Source organism: Rhinolophus sinicus, linkage group LG04, assembly GCF_036562045.2.
Source record: "Rhinolophus sinicus isolate RSC01 linkage group LG04, ASM3656204v1, whole genome shotgun sequence".
Taxonomy (NCBI): Eukaryota; Metazoa; Chordata; class Mammalia; order Chiroptera; family Rhinolophidae; genus Rhinolophus; species Rhinolophus sinicus.
Window position 1 is genome coordinate 93,838,968 of NC_133754.1, and position 17,622 is coordinate 93,856,589.

The 17,622-nt window shown below is 32.0% G+C and overlaps 1 protein-coding gene and 1 long non-coding RNA gene across 11 annotated transcripts in view; one reads left to right on the forward strand and one right to left on the reverse strand.

Moving 5' to 3' along the window:
- NBEA (neurobeachin) overlaps positions 1-17,622 on the reverse strand; it is a 661,793-nt gene that overhangs the window by 542,618 nt on the left and 101,553 nt on the right. For all 7 annotated transcript variants that reach the window (XM_074330026.1, XM_074330024.1, XM_074330023.1 and 4 more), the window contains exons 9-10: positions 3,799-3,996; positions 3,061-3,194 (exon numbers count right to left, since the gene is read on the reverse strand). In XM_074330026.1, coding sequence (XP_074186127.1) covers positions 3,061-3,194; positions 3,799-3,996 — 332 coding nt within the window. The remainder of the gene's footprint in view (positions 1-3,060; positions 3,195-3,798; positions 3,997-17,622) is intronic.
- The window catches only part of LOC109449832 (uncharacterized), a 265,241-nt gene that overhangs the window by 199,691 nt on the left and 47,928 nt on the right, over positions 1-17,622 (forward strand). The gene's annotated exons all lie outside the window — the stretch shown is intronic.

Genomic DNA, 17,622 nt, shown 5'->3' on the forward strand with positions numbered 1-17,622 from the left:
CTACAACTGAAAATATAAGTCCTACTTACTTAAGTAATTCTCAATTATAAGTAACATCATTGGTTAAAAGAAATTCAAATATAAAGTAATATGGTCCCTATTATAACAACCAATTCCTAAGATTGATAACATGTAATATTTTAGTATAAAACTATAGTATCAGTGATAATATTGTAGATCACCTAGCACGTTGTCATCATAATAACAAAAACAACAGGTACTGAGTGCTTACCATGTCAATCTAACTATTTTATTGTATTTAATCTTAATAATCCTGTAAACTATTATTATTCCTATTTTATAATGGTGGAAACTGAAGCACAAAAAAGTTAACACACTCAGAGTTGCACTAATAATAAATAGTGAACTTGAGATTTGAACCCGTCTGCCCACATGTACACAACTGCAATACATAGCCTTCATAATAAACAAAGGCACAAAAATTCTCTTGCACCAAGTCTATTTTTAAAGGCTCCAGAAAATAAGATTATTCCTTCAACAAATTATTTTAATATTAAGCCCCCTATATACAGTGAAACTCATCAAGGTTTATAGCAATGGTATGATAGTACCAACAGAAGTTAAGTATTACAGAAACAGCAAAAAGTTTCATAAAAAGAGACTACTGAGTGCAGCGAAGTGCATGGAAACTAACATGCTTCAGCTGAAACACAGAAGGCAGAGAAGTAATTTATTTTAGAGCTTAGCTCAATTTCTCCAAAAATTAATTAAGAATTAGATAAACTGCAATTTTTGGCATATATTTATTATGCAAACAGATCTTCAAAAAAGAATAAATCAAATTTGGAAGATTTAGAAACTTCAAATAGATTCTCACTCCTCTAGAACAACTTACTACTGACTAAAAATAAGATGACATATCCTATTTCAAGGTCTCTTTCATCTATATGAATTTATGATACACCCAGAAAACAAGAAATTCTATCAATCCTTGCCCTGTAGCTAACTAAGAATCTGTGTTCTTCAAACAGAGGGAGCAATCCCACTTAGCAACTTGCCTTTAACATTTTAAAAACCAAAAGACCATCACTGATGCACACACCTGTCTCCAATATTCCCTACAAATCTTTAAACAAAAGATTGTATTACTGATATAGTTGTCCACTAACAAGTGAACCTCAGACATCAACGGCTTTGACTCAATTAATGAAAAAGTCGTGAATAATTCAAAATAGCACGTAACTGAATCACAAGGTGGCTTGGAATTGGGTGTGTAGTATTATGAAAGAAGAGAGTGATACCTTTCTTATTATATGTTTTCTATTGGCTATAAGCTAAGAAGTTAATATATCACTGACAAAGTTGAAGTTATTTAATACAGGAAAATTAAGATGAATGATATAAAAGAACTAAAAACAAATTAAAATGAAAATCAGAATGCTGACCCCTTAATACTGTCTTTTATCACAATAAAATAAATACAAGTTAAATACCAAAATATGATATAAACATTAAAATGAATTTTGAAAACAGGCAATGAAAAATAACCATGTGCCTTGGATGAATGGACCAGATAACCTGTTAAATATAATTTTAGCACTAAGATTTTATAATAACTACTCATGAAGATATAAATTATTGTGGATAATTTTAGTTATAACATTTCAAACTATATAATCTTTCTAATTTTTTTTCACAAAGCAAAAATTCTATTTCAGGTTAAAATAATTATGGACTTAATGTTAATTCATAAGGACTCTTTACATTACACATGGGGTTTTCTACTGGATACTTCATATCCAACTTTTCATAGTATTTACTAGGATTTTAATTACTGACCATAATATGTACTGGGTCATGTAGATGATAAAGACAAAACAATTTTAATTTAAATTTAGACATGGAATTTAAAGTTTCCTTTTTCCAATAGGCTGATCTATCAATGAAATTATTTGGTATCTCATAGCAAAGTAGTATCACAGCAGGTCATGATCTCAGGATTCCGTTTCACTTCAAAACTTTTCACTTTAAAACTTCAAACTTTATACTATATTTACATGAAATAAAGCATGACCCAAGGATGGGAACTGAAATTTGTAAATGTATCAGTCACATTTATACTTCATATAAAGACAGTCCCAATATAGGAGAATATTAATAGCAATACTAAAATAGAATTTTGTTAATAACTAATTTAGATAATATGAGAAAATCATGTTACATTTCAATGTACTTTAATTTTTTCCAATCTTAGCTTTATTCACTAGTTTTTTCATCAATTCAAAATTGGATGACCATGAAGGAGCTCATACATATGTGTTCATACTAAAGAAATATTCCTGAATTATTTTTGATGTAGAAATTAATGTTTATCTATATAACTTTTAAGTTCTCCAAACATAGCAATATACAGTCAAAATAGCTGTTAAGTTCACATTTAACTTCTTACATTTATGATTCTAAGATATAAAATTAAATAAGTTTGATGCATGAGATCTTTTTAATAAAAAGGAGGGAACCTACAAAAATTGTGCATGAAATCAATCTAATTAGAAGATAGTGAATTTTTATATAAACACAGATCTGCTACTAGTTAGATCTGAGTTCTCAATCACGAACCATATATAAAGAAAAGCTAATATCAGTTAATATTGTGCTAGTCTATTATAATAGCATTACAAAAAATATCGATATTTAAGATATAAATGATGTAACTGATATTAAATATTCTTCTTCAGAATAAACGTTATCCTAGTAATGTTGTTTAACCGACAAGATTTCATAGACAATTTAAACCATGAGCATTTGCAAAGGACTTTTTGCAAGATTTTTTCCTCAAATGCATATTAAATCACTATACTACGTTTGGTAAGGGATTTTTTATTTATTATGAAAGAAGTTACTCCTTTATGGTTATAAGAATCTCAGTGTCAGGTTTGTTTATATTGTGTAAATACAATCTGCCCTGATCCCAAAGAAACTTTTATTAGCACTTTAAAAATAAAAACCAAACATTATAATACATTTACACAGCACCAAGTATATAAGGCATAAACTAAGCATGTAAAAAATATATGAAAATACACAAAGAAAACTTACCAGACAGTTGTTTCCACTTGACTGTCATTGAGCTGCCGATTGTCCAGTTGGGCAAAAAGTGGGAAAAGCACTTGAATCCCTCCAATTGAATGAATTGCACTATGAATTGAATGTGTCACTATAGCTTTCACATCCTATGTTCAAAAACAAAAATGTTTATTACATATCTAAGTATAATGTTATCACTGTTTCCTTGTTAAAAATAACTTTGTAGAAGAATTAAATAATATTAGACATTTTAAAAACCCTCAATTATACAGTTTTTGATACACATATAAAATAAAAATTTCAAATTTGAAATCAAGTTGAAAGATTTTTATACTGACAATATGAAGCTACAGATCAAAAAGATATTTTAGAATAAGAAATACCACTAATGGATTTAAAGATACCCAGGTAATTTTATGTTAGGGAGTTATACTAATATGTTCTTCAACCAAAGTATGTTTCTACATCAACAACTAATTCAGCTAATTAGTTGATTTTATTTCAAAGGCTATAAAAACATACAAGAAAACAGAAATGACAGATATCCTATTAAGGAGACAAGTCAATGGTAAAGTGCACAGCCCAAAAAAAGGTAGAACGCAGAAAACATCAAAGAACTAACAACCAAGAAAACAAACAAACAAACAAACCCAGCAATTGTGGATTTATAAAGGAGCAATGTTTAATAGGTAAATTAAAGATACTGTTAATGCTGATGAGAACATGAAAACTAAGCTACTATTCACCCACCTGAAGCATTAGAGCATGTGGGGAATGCACGAAAATCGATGAGTTTTCCTTTGGTGAGGATTCCAGGCAGAGCTGAGCATCAGTGGCCTTGGCATTGTATGTAAATGCAATACTACTTGCAAGTTTTCCATCATACAGAACCTGTTTATGATGTTCTGCCAAATGAATATCACTCTCAGATTTAAACTTGAAGGTGCTCTGAAAAAAATAAAACTAAATTAAAGACTCAATTTAAATGTGACACAATAGCTTTTAAAGCAGAGAAAAATTTAACATACCGTGTTTCCCCAAAAATAAGACCTAACCGGAAAATAAGCGCTAGCAGATTTTTCAGGTTAACATCTCCTGAACATAAGCCCTAATGTGTCTTTTGGAGCAAAAATTAATATAAGACCCGGTCTTACTTTTGGGGAAACACAGTAATAAAAACTTATGACCCTTCTATGTGTCAGACATTATTTTATTATATTATTTGTTACTGTCACTTCAGTTCTATGAGAGTTAAATTTTATTATGCTAATAAATACTGAGATCTTTGTTTTTGCATTTTTATTGTTTTCGATTATTTACAAAATGATTTTATTAGAAATATATAAGGGCAGTTGATATTAAATGTAAATCAAATTTTCCTTTAATACTAGATAAAATAAGTTTTTCTTGTTAATACTTTCAAAAGTACACACACACACACACACACACACACACACAGTGCCTAGCACACAAATTACTTATATATAACAATGACTATTATTGAGACTATGAAAAATGTTTATATGCAAAAATATGTTTTTACTATAGAAAGTAATCAACATACTGATTACCAATGCGACTCCACAAAAGTATCACAACAGCCATGTTAAACCCAAATAAGTTTATTAAAACACGTTACCACTTTAAATAAGAGAAGTAAAGTCGTAATAAGAAAGCTATTGTTAGACATGTTTAAAATTTCTCTGCAGATAAGAACCTGACAATGACAAATTATATGTAACCTTTTCAAAAATCACACGATATTAATATTATTATTTTCAACTTACAACTATGCAAATCAAATGTTAGACAGTAAGAGCCAGAAGGGATGGCGCCAGGACAAAACGCCAAGTCTTCTAGCTTATAGTCAGTGTTAACGGATTGATGGTGAAGTGACCTTGATTATACCGGTAACCTAGGCTCTGCCACTAATTATCTCATGACACTTAGTTAAGATCAAAGAAATAATTTACCTGATGTGGCTCCATTTGCTTACTCTAATGTTATAATAAAAGTAAACCAAATATTCCAAACTCAAGTTCTTACAGGAGGCAAATAGATATGCCTATAAGCGAAGGGTGCCAGGTGGGGACGTCTTCAAACCAGAGTGCGCATGTCTTGTCTAAAAGTGACCCCTACTGCTCAGCTCAAGTCAATTATTGTATGTTGCCAGTTCTTCCATAATTTTCAAGAGAAACATCAAATCTGAATTTTTATATAAAGTCATCTAATTTCTAATTCAACCCAAACATTTAAAAATACTATGCAGACCAAACATGTCAGGCTGAATTTAGCCAGTTTTCTACTTCTGGATAAGTATCTAGAGAGCCTCTCTAACTTGAACTTGATGCAAACCATTAGTTATAAGGCATGTGCCAAGACAAGAGCAGCACAGATAATTAAAAATGTGTATATATGTGGCTTTGGATGGTACTTCCTATCTTTGAAATGTAAGTATGTTTACATACTTCAATATTACAAATTAACTAACAATTGCACTACCTTGGATCAGACCTTTCGCTCTTCTCTCAAATGCAATCTAGAACATTTATCTCTTACCTCAAAATTTCAAACTTTCATATTTTCTTAACACACAGATTCACATGTTCCAAGCTAGAAGTCAGTTCAAAACATGTCCTCATTTAAAATAAAAATTCTATTTCATTTGCTAATGTACTAAGGAACAGATAATTACAATGAAAAATTGAAAACAAAAGACTTTTTAAAAATATATATTTAAGTAAAATTATGAGTTAAATATATTAGGTAGCAACACTGGCGATACAAAACCCAACTAATTGCCTTCTTCACTGGTTGCTTTGGTATTGTACAATAAATATGTATTTATTTCAGTAAGATAGATCACAAATGTAATTTGACGAATTTCAGTAAGATCATCAATGCTCAAAATGTACAGTATTTGTGTTTCTAACCCAATGATTTTAAAAGCAAAATTTCACAAAAATGTTATATTTGTGACTTATGTTGCAAAGCATTGATGAAAAGCAGAATTATTTTGATGAAGTAAAACATACGAATTAATTCGTAGAAATAAAAGTATATAGCTGAGGGATTTGGGGAAAATACAGGACATTGAGACACTGGGAAAACAGACCAAATAAGAAAGAAAAAAAAGGAGTTGGAGCCATGGGCAAGTTGGAGTTTAATCAAGTATATGTGAGTTGCCTTCTTAAGAGTATGTTGATAGCACTATACTAGGAGAAGCAATGTGTAAATGATGGGAATAGCAATTGGAGGAAGAGCAATACATGGTCTAGATACAGGATTAAGGATTTAATTTAGAGCAATGTATCTATCATAAATTAAGGATTTTTTTTGGGGGGGCTGGGGATTCGAAACCAAAAGCAGGCAACAAACAACAAAAGCAAAAATAAACAAGACTACATCAAACTAAAAAGCTTTTGCACGCAGCAAAAGAAATCAACAAAATGAAATGGTAACCTACTGAGTAGGAGAAAATATTTGCAAATCATATATTTGATAAGGGATTAATAGCCAAAATATATTTAAAAAAAACTCATACAATTCAGTTGCCAAAAAAAAAATCTATCTGCAAAAGGGGCAGGGGATCTTAATAGACACGTTTTCAAAGAAGACATACAAATAGCCAACAGGTACAAATAGCCAAAAGGTGCTTAATATCACTAGTCATCAGGGAAACGCAAATTAAAACCACAATGAAATACCAACTCATCTTATTAGAATGGCTATTAGAAAAAGACAAGAAATAACACGTATTGGGGAGAATGTGGAGAAAAGGGAACCCTTGTGCACTGTTTGGTGGGAATGTAAATTGGTACAGCCACAATGGGAACTAGTATGACAGTTCCTCAAAAAGTAAAAACAGAACTACCATATGATCCAGCAATTCCACTTTTGAGTACTTACCAGAAGAAAACGAAAACACAAATGAAAAAAGATACTCGTATATGCACCCCTATGTTCACTGTAGCATTATTTTCAATAGCCAAAATATAGAAACAACCTAAGTGTCCATCAACAAATAAAGACAATGTGGTGTACACACGTACACACACACACACACGTACACATACACGTACACACACACACACACACACACACACACACACAATGGTATATTACTCAGCCATAAAAAAGAATGAAAGCTTGCCATTTGCAACAATATGGATGGACATTGAAGGCATCATGCTAAGTGAAACACGTCATGCAGAGAAAGACAAATGTCTTTCGTTCTCACTAAATGTGGACTCTAAAAACAAACAAACCAAAAACCAAACTCATAGAGACAGACCACAGATTGGGGTTTGCCAGGGGTAGGGGTGGAGGGTATGCAAAATGGATGATGGTGGTCAAAGATCAGAAACTTACAGTTATAAGATGAACAAGTTCTGGGGATACAATGTACATCATATTGATGACAGTTAACAATCCTGTATTAATATTTGAAAATTGCTAAGAGAGATTTTAACAGTTCTCAAACACACTAAATTATAACTCTGTGAGGTGATGGATGTGTTAACTAACCTTATTGTGGTAATCATTTCATAATATATACATTTACTGAATCACTAGATCTTGTATACCTTTAACTTATACAATGTTATGTGTAATTATATCTCAGTAAAACAAGAAAAAAAACATTTAAAAAAAAAAAACTATGGCATTGTCAGTTCTGTACAGTACAATAGTTAAAAGCCTTAACTGTAAAACCAGTTAGACTTGAGTATTCACCCCAAATCTATGACCTAGATGTGTACCAATCTACAAGTTATTTACTTGTCATCTGTTATACAACTAACACATAACATAAATAAAGCACTTTGAACAATACCTGGTTCTTTAAAAGCTACTCAAAATGGTAGTTGCTATTATTACAGCTTCCTTTTCTAGTTAACATTATACATTTTCCCATGTTAAAATTTTTTCATAAATGTTACTCATAAAACATTAACCCTAAATTTTATGGTAATGGCATATTGCACTTATGATAGTGGAATGCAGATATCTGTGAAGAAAGCATTGTTAAGTAGAATGCTAATCACCAAAAAAGTGGTTTATCTAATTGCTACAAGAGCAAAAGCATGTTATTTTCTAATACTAATGTCTGAAAACTTCACCAATGTCAAAAATATAGCCATTTTCCCACTGAATTTGTGCAATAACATATACATGACAATACCTATTGCTCTCCCCAGAATCACTATGTGACAAGTGTTACTGATATTAAAATGGTAATGACACTGCAATATCCAATGAATCATATTGCCTGATGTATAATTAAAAGAATGTTGCCACCTGTACATTGTATATTTTCCCTTCAAAATGATTAAATAATCCATCTCAGCTCATTAAAAAAACCATTCAGACCTAACATCTACATTTCCAAACTTCTCTAGAAATCTGAATACATAAAATCAACCAATTCTCCTGCTGCAAATTTTTTCATAATTCCACATAAATGCAAAATCCAAACTATTATTTTGATTTTCAAAACCTTCAATAACTTAGTTTCAACCTGTCATAATCATCCTCGCATTTCACCATAAATCACTTTTCTGACTCTGTACTCTACCATGAAGCCAGGCCTGATAGTGCGTTAATCCATACACACATCTGTACTCGCTGGCTTCTTTCCTTGCTGTCATGATCTCTGTCTCACATTCTATCAAGTCCTGTACACCCTCTAAAATTCATTTATTTTTCAAGAACCCTAAGAAATTTCCCTTCTCTATGAAAAGCTCCTAAATTCTCTGTAGCTGGAATTAAACATCCTCTCACAAAAATTTAATAGTATTTGCATTATATTTCCTTTTTGGTATATATATTAACTTTAAATTATAAACATTTAGGGATATAATTATCCTCATAAAGAGAGTATAAGCTTAATCACTTTTACTTCCCAAAGCTTAGAACAGTTCCTTGAATAAATAAATATTTGGTATATTGTTGAATTTTATTCAGTCACATGCCCTACAATCATTATTATTAGCACCCTTAATAAATAAGAATGTAGAAGAAAGGAAAGATTATAGTCACAAGCTTGCCAATAAATGACAAATGGATTAGCATAGAAAATTTCAATGCATGAAGTCAGTACTTCAACAGAGAGGAAAATAATTCACCCAATCTTACCTTAAAAACTTACTATAATGGCATGTATCAAATTACCAGAAGTGCCAAGTACCAGTACTGCAATCATTGCAATATTTCAAACATTGAAACAAGAGAAACACATCACTGGTACAAACCAATTCCAAGAGAAATGTTTCACTTAATGATACTAGAACTACTTATACCAAATTAAGCAATTATTTGCCAGTGTCAAGCAATTTCATGTAATTTATTTTTCTGATACAAGTAAACATTTTTAATCTACATGTAGTTAATTGTACAGGGGAATATTTTGGTAGGTCAGAACTTGTTAAAGTTAAATTGCAATCAATATTATCTAATGATAAAATATATACTTTATAGAAATGATTTGATTAAAATATGTGAATAATTATAATCAGGTAGAGACAAACCCTGACATTTCTATACCACTGCTGTCATTCATTTCTACAATAATTAATGAACACCTGTGATGCGGGCCTAAACCTTCTTTCACTGGGCCAACACTCCAAAGTCTCAAATAACTGTGTCACGTCTGGTACCTCTCTCCTGCTACTGGTAACACCTGCTTTCTGTTAGGGCTCATGGAGTCTGACACTGCACATATGCAGCTCTGCCCTTGGCAGATGACCCACAGGGAACCCTCACAAAGACTACTGCCCCTACGCCAACAGTCGCTCCTTTTCAGGACCACGTCCCACAAATTCCAGCTGTTTCAGCAGCCCTGAATTCTGATCTCAAACTCCTTGGCTCAGCAGGACCACTGCGATATGCCCGGCCCCCACCTCCTTTGTGCCTCAACAAAAATATTGATCACAGTCAGAGTAATGGGATGAATATTGAGCTTTTTTTATTTTTTTAAGTTTCAGGTGTACAAAACAATGTAACAGTTAGACATTTATCCCCCTCACAAAGTGATAATCCCACTCCCCCAATCTACTACCCCTCTGACATCGTACACAGCTGCTATAGTTCCACCAACTCTATTCCTTATGCTGTACTCCACATCCTGTGCCCATACATACACACACACACACACACACACACACACACACACATATATATAATTATATTTGACATTCATTATTATTCAGTTTCAGCTTCAGGTGTACAGTGCAGTGATCAGGCATCTACATAATCCCTGAGGTGGTCTCCCTAATAACATAAGTGTCCATCAGATACCCTACAAAATCTTTGAGCTCACCTTAAATGTTTTCCTACTCTCAAGGATCTCAGGCCTGTGCTATATGTGTAATGACAAATGTCTGAACAAAAGTGTTGTTTACTTTGCCTGTTTTTATAGTTATTTACAGTGGCAGGGTATATCCAGCACCAGCTACTCCATCATGGACAAAATCAGAAGTCAGGTTAACTGTTTTTAAATTAACTAATTAAGCAAGAAATTTTGTAATAGGATATCAGGTTTTAAAGATTTTTGCAAATTCTAATTATCATCCCCATAGGAAAAAGAAACCAGTGAAAGAGTACCAATGGATCCAAAAAGAAAAATCATAGCATTTTTGGATGGATGAATTCATGAGAGGTATTTGAGGGAGGCAGACTGTTCACTACCAAAAGAAACAAAAATGATTTAATCTTTATGAACTTCAAACTAATCTGAGTTTCATGTGCCTGGCTGAACTGGTTGTAAAGCTATCTTCTCTATGAATCATTTCCCAGTTCCTACAATTAGAACCTTTCTCCATTATTCCGTAAGAACATAGTGTTCAAATATTATATCATGATTAAAGCTCAATCAAGATTACTTTTCAGGTTTTCCTATCTCTCCCTCCCTCCTTGGTTATAAGGTACTCAAAGGTAATTTACAGTTTTGCATATTCCATAATGCCTATAAAAGTGTTCTGTGCATAGAAAGCAATAACAAATGTTCTCTGAATTATAAAGTTGTATGATGAAATTCACCCTAATAGAATCTTTTTATTGTTTTTCCTCTACTCATTTTAAACTACTTTTAAATGATTTTTCCTTATTCAGGAATTCAGAATTTAGAATAAAATTATTAATTCCTAACTCTTAAGATTAAAAAATATACTACTTATTTCATCTTCCTTAATTTGGGTCTTCCTTCTGGCCTCAATTCAATCATAAAACTCCTGTTTTTTACTATTGCCCACACCTCCCACTTTCTGGTTTTTCTCTTATTAAAATATATATTTTTGGTTCTTTTCATAGAGGCCTGCATATTTTTCCTTTATTATTTTGTATCTATGAAAGAGTGGTTGTTTTAAAAAACACAGCAACCATAAGTATAAATATGAAAGCACCAGTGTTCTTTGCCCCTCATTGATGAACTTGTAAACAATAACTTTTTTGAGCTGAAAGTCTTGTAGTAATAATTACTGATATAATTTATTTTTATATTCATCAATGAATTTAAGTGAAAAGTCCAGCAAAACACTAAAGCTATCACTCTCTTTGACTCATCGTTACTATCCTTTAAAAACAATGTCTGAAGTAGTTTATTGATTCTTCTTATCCTTTTTTGTTTTTGTTTTGGATAGAGTATTATAACTATGATGCTTAAGAAAGAACTCAGTATACCTGATTCTAAAAATAATGATTGAAATAAAACACTATAAAATGTGTTGTAAAACACTGTCATTAGCTTTTCAACATCTGCCTTAACACTGCTGAAACTTATGTACATTTCATTGGGAAAAAACCTTTCCTTTTGTTCATTCTCCTTACAATGGAATCGACAAAATTTAATATATTGCATTAGAAGTTATAAAGTCTCTTTGGGCAAATACAATGTTTAAAATGTCCAATAAAACCTCTTCTTATACAGAACAAAATTGGTCTTAATTTTCAGTTTCATGATACAAAAACCTTAATCCCCTACTTTGGCTTGTACGAACAAAGCAACCTCGTCTTGTAATTAATTAAGTCTAATACTTTTAGATTTAAAAAAATTATAATGCAATCTAAATGACCATAACATATAACAATTACATAAATATAATAATGTTCTTTTCTTTACCCCATTTGTGATATTTAGATTACTTTTAGGTTTTCAAAATTATATGTTAAAGAATAACAAGCATATTTGTAAATATCAGTCTCCATTGGGTTGTTCCTTTAAGAAGGATTTTCAGAAGGAAAACTGTTATACAAAATGGTATGAGTTAGATAGGGATGGGAATGAGCAGTGACTGCCAATAGGCACGTGGCATCGTTCTGGGATGATAGAAATGTTCTAAAATTGGAGTGTGGTGATTTTTGCATAACTCTGTAAGTTTACTTAAAATAATTTACTTGACACTTAAAATAAGTGAATTGTATGATATGCAAATTATAGTTCAATAAAGTTTTATAATTTTTTTAAAGAAAATATGACCATATTTGGGGGTGGGGGGAAACAGGCAACAGAAACTGCTGGTGAAAGCAAGCAGATGAGAGATTTAACAAAAAAAAGACTCCAAGTTGATCATTAAAAATATGTTTCAAGAAGTAAAAGAAACCATAGAGAAATAAATGCAGGTATCATGACGTCATATTAAATGCACAAATCAATTAAGAGATAGATTCTATAAAAGTAATCCAAATGGAAATTCTGGAGTTGGAAAAGTATAATTGCACTGTAAAAGTCACTAGAGGGACTCAACAGATTTGAACAAGCAAAGGAAATTAGCAAACATGAAGAAAATCATAGTAAAAATGCTGAAAGCGAACAACAAAAAGAAAATCTGAAAAGCAGTGCTAAGAAAAATGACTATTCACTTTTGTTCAATATTATACTGCATGCTCTAGTGAGGACAACTAGGCAAGAAAAAGAAACAAAAAGAATTCACATTGAAAAGAAAAAGTAAAATTATCTCCATTTGCAGATGATATAGTCTTACGTATAGAAAATCTTAATGAATACACACACACACACACAAAAAAAAATTATTGTTAATAGGTTCAACAAGATTGCAGGATACAGAATCACTACACAAAAATCAATTGTATTTTTACTACCATGTTTCCCCGAAAATAAGACCTAGCTGGACAATCACCTCTAATTCGTCTTCTGGAGCAAAAATTAACATAAGACGTGGTAAAAATATAAGACCTGGTATAATATAATATAATTAATATAATATAATATAATATAATATAATATAATATAATATAATATAATATAATATAATATAATATAATATCCAGTCTTATTTTATTATAATATAAGACCCGGTCTTATATAGTATAATATAGTATAAGACCAGGTCTTATGTTCATTTTTGTTCCAAAGGACACATTAGAGCTGATAGTCCAGCTAGGTCTTATTTTCAGGGGAACACAGCAGCAAGTAAAATCTGAACATAAAATATAAAAATACATTCATAAAAGTATCAAAATAATAAAACACTAGAGAATAAATTTAACAAAAGAAGTCCAAGAATTCTGGCATTTTGCTTATGGCAAAAAGCACAAAATACCATTGAAAGAAATTATGAAGACCCAAATAAATGTAAAGTTTTCCCATGTTCATGGATTAGAAGACATAATATTAAGATGGCAATATTCCCCAAATTGCTCTATAGATTCAACACAATATTGATCAAAATACAAGGTGGGTTTCTTGTTGATGTTGTGTTTGTTTGGCAAAAATTGACAAGCTGATACTAAATTTCATGTGGAAATTAAAAGGACCCAGCACAGACCAAAAAATAAAAAATTGAAAAAGAACAAATTTGAAAGTCTCACATTTCCCAATTTCAAAATTTATATGAAAAATCCAAAATAAGTAAATCTATAGAGACAGAAAGTAGATTTGTGATTATTTATTTTTATATAGAACCGGGTCTTATATTAATTTTTGCTCCAAAAGACGCATTAGAGCTGATTGTCCGGCTAGGTCTTATTTTTGGGGAAACACGGTAGGACTGCTCTAGGGGGAGGGATAACACAAAGGTGAGAGCTAAAGGGTACAGTGTTTCTTTTTTGAGGTGATGAAATGTTCTAAAATTCACTGTGTTGATAGTTGCACATATTTGTGAATATACTAAAAACCAATGGATTTTATACTTTAAATGGATGAGTTGAATATGTGTGAACTGTATCTCAATAAAGCTGTTAAACAAGCAAACAAACAAAAAGACATGAAGCTCTTTTCCTCTTCCTACTCTCTTCCCGAAAATTCATAGAGCTACCAGCTATGACTAAGTAAGGCTGGTGCCCCTGGAAGGCGCTGCAGTGGCCAATAGGGTGGAAGAGCCTTGAACTGAGTGAGAAGCACTTACATGCCTAGGGGATCTACCCAGCATGTGGTGTCACAGAGCTCCAGGGAGAGGGCATGGCATCTGAACAAGAGGGTTGTCCGGCAGCAGATGAAGAAGACAAGAGCTCAAAAAAGATGGGCGGAGGGCAGAAGGGAGGGGATCAGCTTGAGAGCCTGGCCCAGTGTGGTGAATTGGAACAGAGAAAGGATTAAGAGGGCATCCATGAGGGCCTGGGAGGTGGCCAGCAAAGGATATCAAAGCCTGCTTCAGGTGACGAGGGCATCCATAGGGAAAATGAAGGAAAGACTGAGAAACGGCTCCATTGAGCAGACCTAAGATATAATGTAAATGCAGTGAACTGGATCTTTTTCTTATAAAGAACATTACAGACAATTAGCAAGGTTTTAATGGGATCTGAGAATTAGATGGTAGTAACACACTGGTGTTAATAATTAGTAAAAAAATATTCTTACTTGTAGGAACATAACATTCATGGATGATGGAACATCATGTCATCATTTTTTCTCAAATAGTTATGGTAAAAATTGCTTACCACTGTGCTTGTAACTTTTCTGTAAGTTTCACTTTATTTGTAATTTTTAAAATGAGACAGAAATAAAGAGGATAAAGGTTCAAAAGACAGTAATAAATATTAAAGATAAGAAAAGTAAATCAAACATGTATAGTCAACTCTCTTAAGAAAACAAAGCAAGGAAATAGAACAAATACTAAATAGTGTAAGAACAATTGCTTGAAATACAAAAACATGCAAAAATGACGTACTGAAAGTACACACCACTTATCTGGAAATCAACTCAAGATAACCATGACATACCTAGCAAAATTATTGGACTTAGAGGAAAAAAAAAATCCCGTGCATGCGTAGGCAAAAAAGAGCAAGCACCTCATAATAGAATGTTAGACTCTCATCAGACTTTTAACAAAAATACTTCAAGCCAGAAGAAAATCAGTAACATATTTAAGGTGTTCAAAGAAAGGTTATTCAAGGGCTTTATAGCTAGGCAAATGACTTTCAAGTGCAAAGGCCCCTGATAAACTCATATTCAAATGCAATTCTCAAGAAACATTATTCCCATGAGCCATTCCTTAGGAATCCCATGTTTCCCCGAAAATAAGACCTAGCTGGACCATCAGCTCTAATGTGTCTTTTGGAGTAAAAATTAATGTAAGACCTGGTCTAACATAATATAATATAATACCAGGTATAATATAATATAATATAATATAATATAATATAATATAATATAATATAATATAATATAATACTACGTCTCATATAAGACCGGGTCATAATATAATATAATACTCCAAAATTAATTTTTGCTCCAAAAGACGCATTAGAACTGATGCTGGCTAGGTCTTATTTTTGGGGAAACATGGTATACTATAGAATGAGCTTTAGATAGCCAATCACAACAATATAAGAAATGTGATGAATCTTAAATATACAGGTACTTAATGAACTATAACTAAATAAGAGTGAAAAGAATAGAGAATAGTACGTAGCACCTATGTGCACTCACTATGTAGATATTACCTTGTATTAGTTTGCTAGGACTCCCATACAAAGTACCAGAGTCTGATTAGTTCCAATAACTGAAAGTTATTTTCTCAGAATAGGAGGCTAGAAGTACAAGATCAAGGTGTCAGCAGGATTGATCTCTTCTGAAGTCTCTCTTCTAGGCTTGCAGATGACGGACTTATCCGCCCTTTATCTTCACATGATCTTTCCTCTGTGCATCTCTGTGTCCTAATTACTTCTTTTTATAAGGATACCATTCATATTGGACGCACACTAATGACCTCACTTAAGATCAATTACCTCGTTAAAGACCCTATCTCTAAATACAGTCATATTCTGAGCTACTGGGAATTAGGATGTTAACATGAATTTGGGGGGGACACAATTCAGCCCATAACATACCTCAATTATACAAATGGCAAGGAGAATGGAGAGAGCATATGTAAAACAAATGAACTTTTCAGTAATTACATCAGTAGGTTAGTATTCATATCGTTGTCCGAGACTTGTATGTGTCATTATAGGCTTTTATAATTCTATCATTCTCTGTGTACTTGACAACTAGTATTCTCAACGTGGAAGAAAGAAAACACAGATTTAACTTAGAGGAGATTAAGTTAAAATACAGCAAGTCCTCAATTTCCCACTAATAGAGACTAGGGAGTCTTGGACTAATGGCTGATTCCAGGACTGAAACAATAAAATGTTTAGGATAAACCTGAAACACTGTTTGGGAAATGGCAAGGAAGCTATCAAAGATTACGAAGTCATGCAAAAGGGACCAACTAGAAGAGACACCCATTGCCCAAACGTCGGACAATTTGAATTTTATAAAGGACGAACGGTAACTGATATAGTCTGAAACATTTCAAATACAATTAAATCCATGAGTTTATAATGATATTTTAAAAATAGTAATTGGAGATCTTTCAATAATGAGGCAATGACATTAGATTATACTATTTCTCCTCACTGGTCATTAGGTAGCATCAGTAGTCTGAGTTAGTGGAGGAAACATTTTTTAGCATATACAAATGTACATTAACTGAATAAAAACCCAATAGGATTAATCAATTTAAAGAACAATGGGCAAAAGTTATCTGAACATGAGTGAGAAAATAACTGTTGCTTAAGGCATTGCATTGGGGTAAAAATTAGAACTCTGGAAAAATAGAACCATTTTCCTACCATTCACTGAAATTCTAGTATTCTAAATATAGTATAGCTAGAAGACAATATGTCTGATATTTTGAAGCAAATACTACTGAACAAATATTAAATGAGTGGTGTATTCAGTGAAAGATTCACCTTAGAAATATTTACACATATATTCTACTATTCAAAGCATTCTGTATATCTAGAATTTTTAAAAACCGATTTTCAGAATCTATAGAATGTTTTAAAGACCTTTATTAACAGATGCTTGTAGTTTGTTGACTTTCTTGAAAATAGTAACTTATAAACTTTTACTGGAAATTAAAAATAAGGTCCTTAAAAAAATCTCAACTTGACTAGGTATGAAACAATTCAAAATCCTTCAAAGGTCTACTGAGAAAAACTAGGCTTTAAGAAAAATCATGTTTGTCATTATCAAAGAGACATCTTTAGGCTACATAAATAATGAAGATAGTTCTAGTTATCCGGTCGGGGCAAAACGTAAGCCCTTGAGGTCTTCAGCTCCAATCTTCTGTC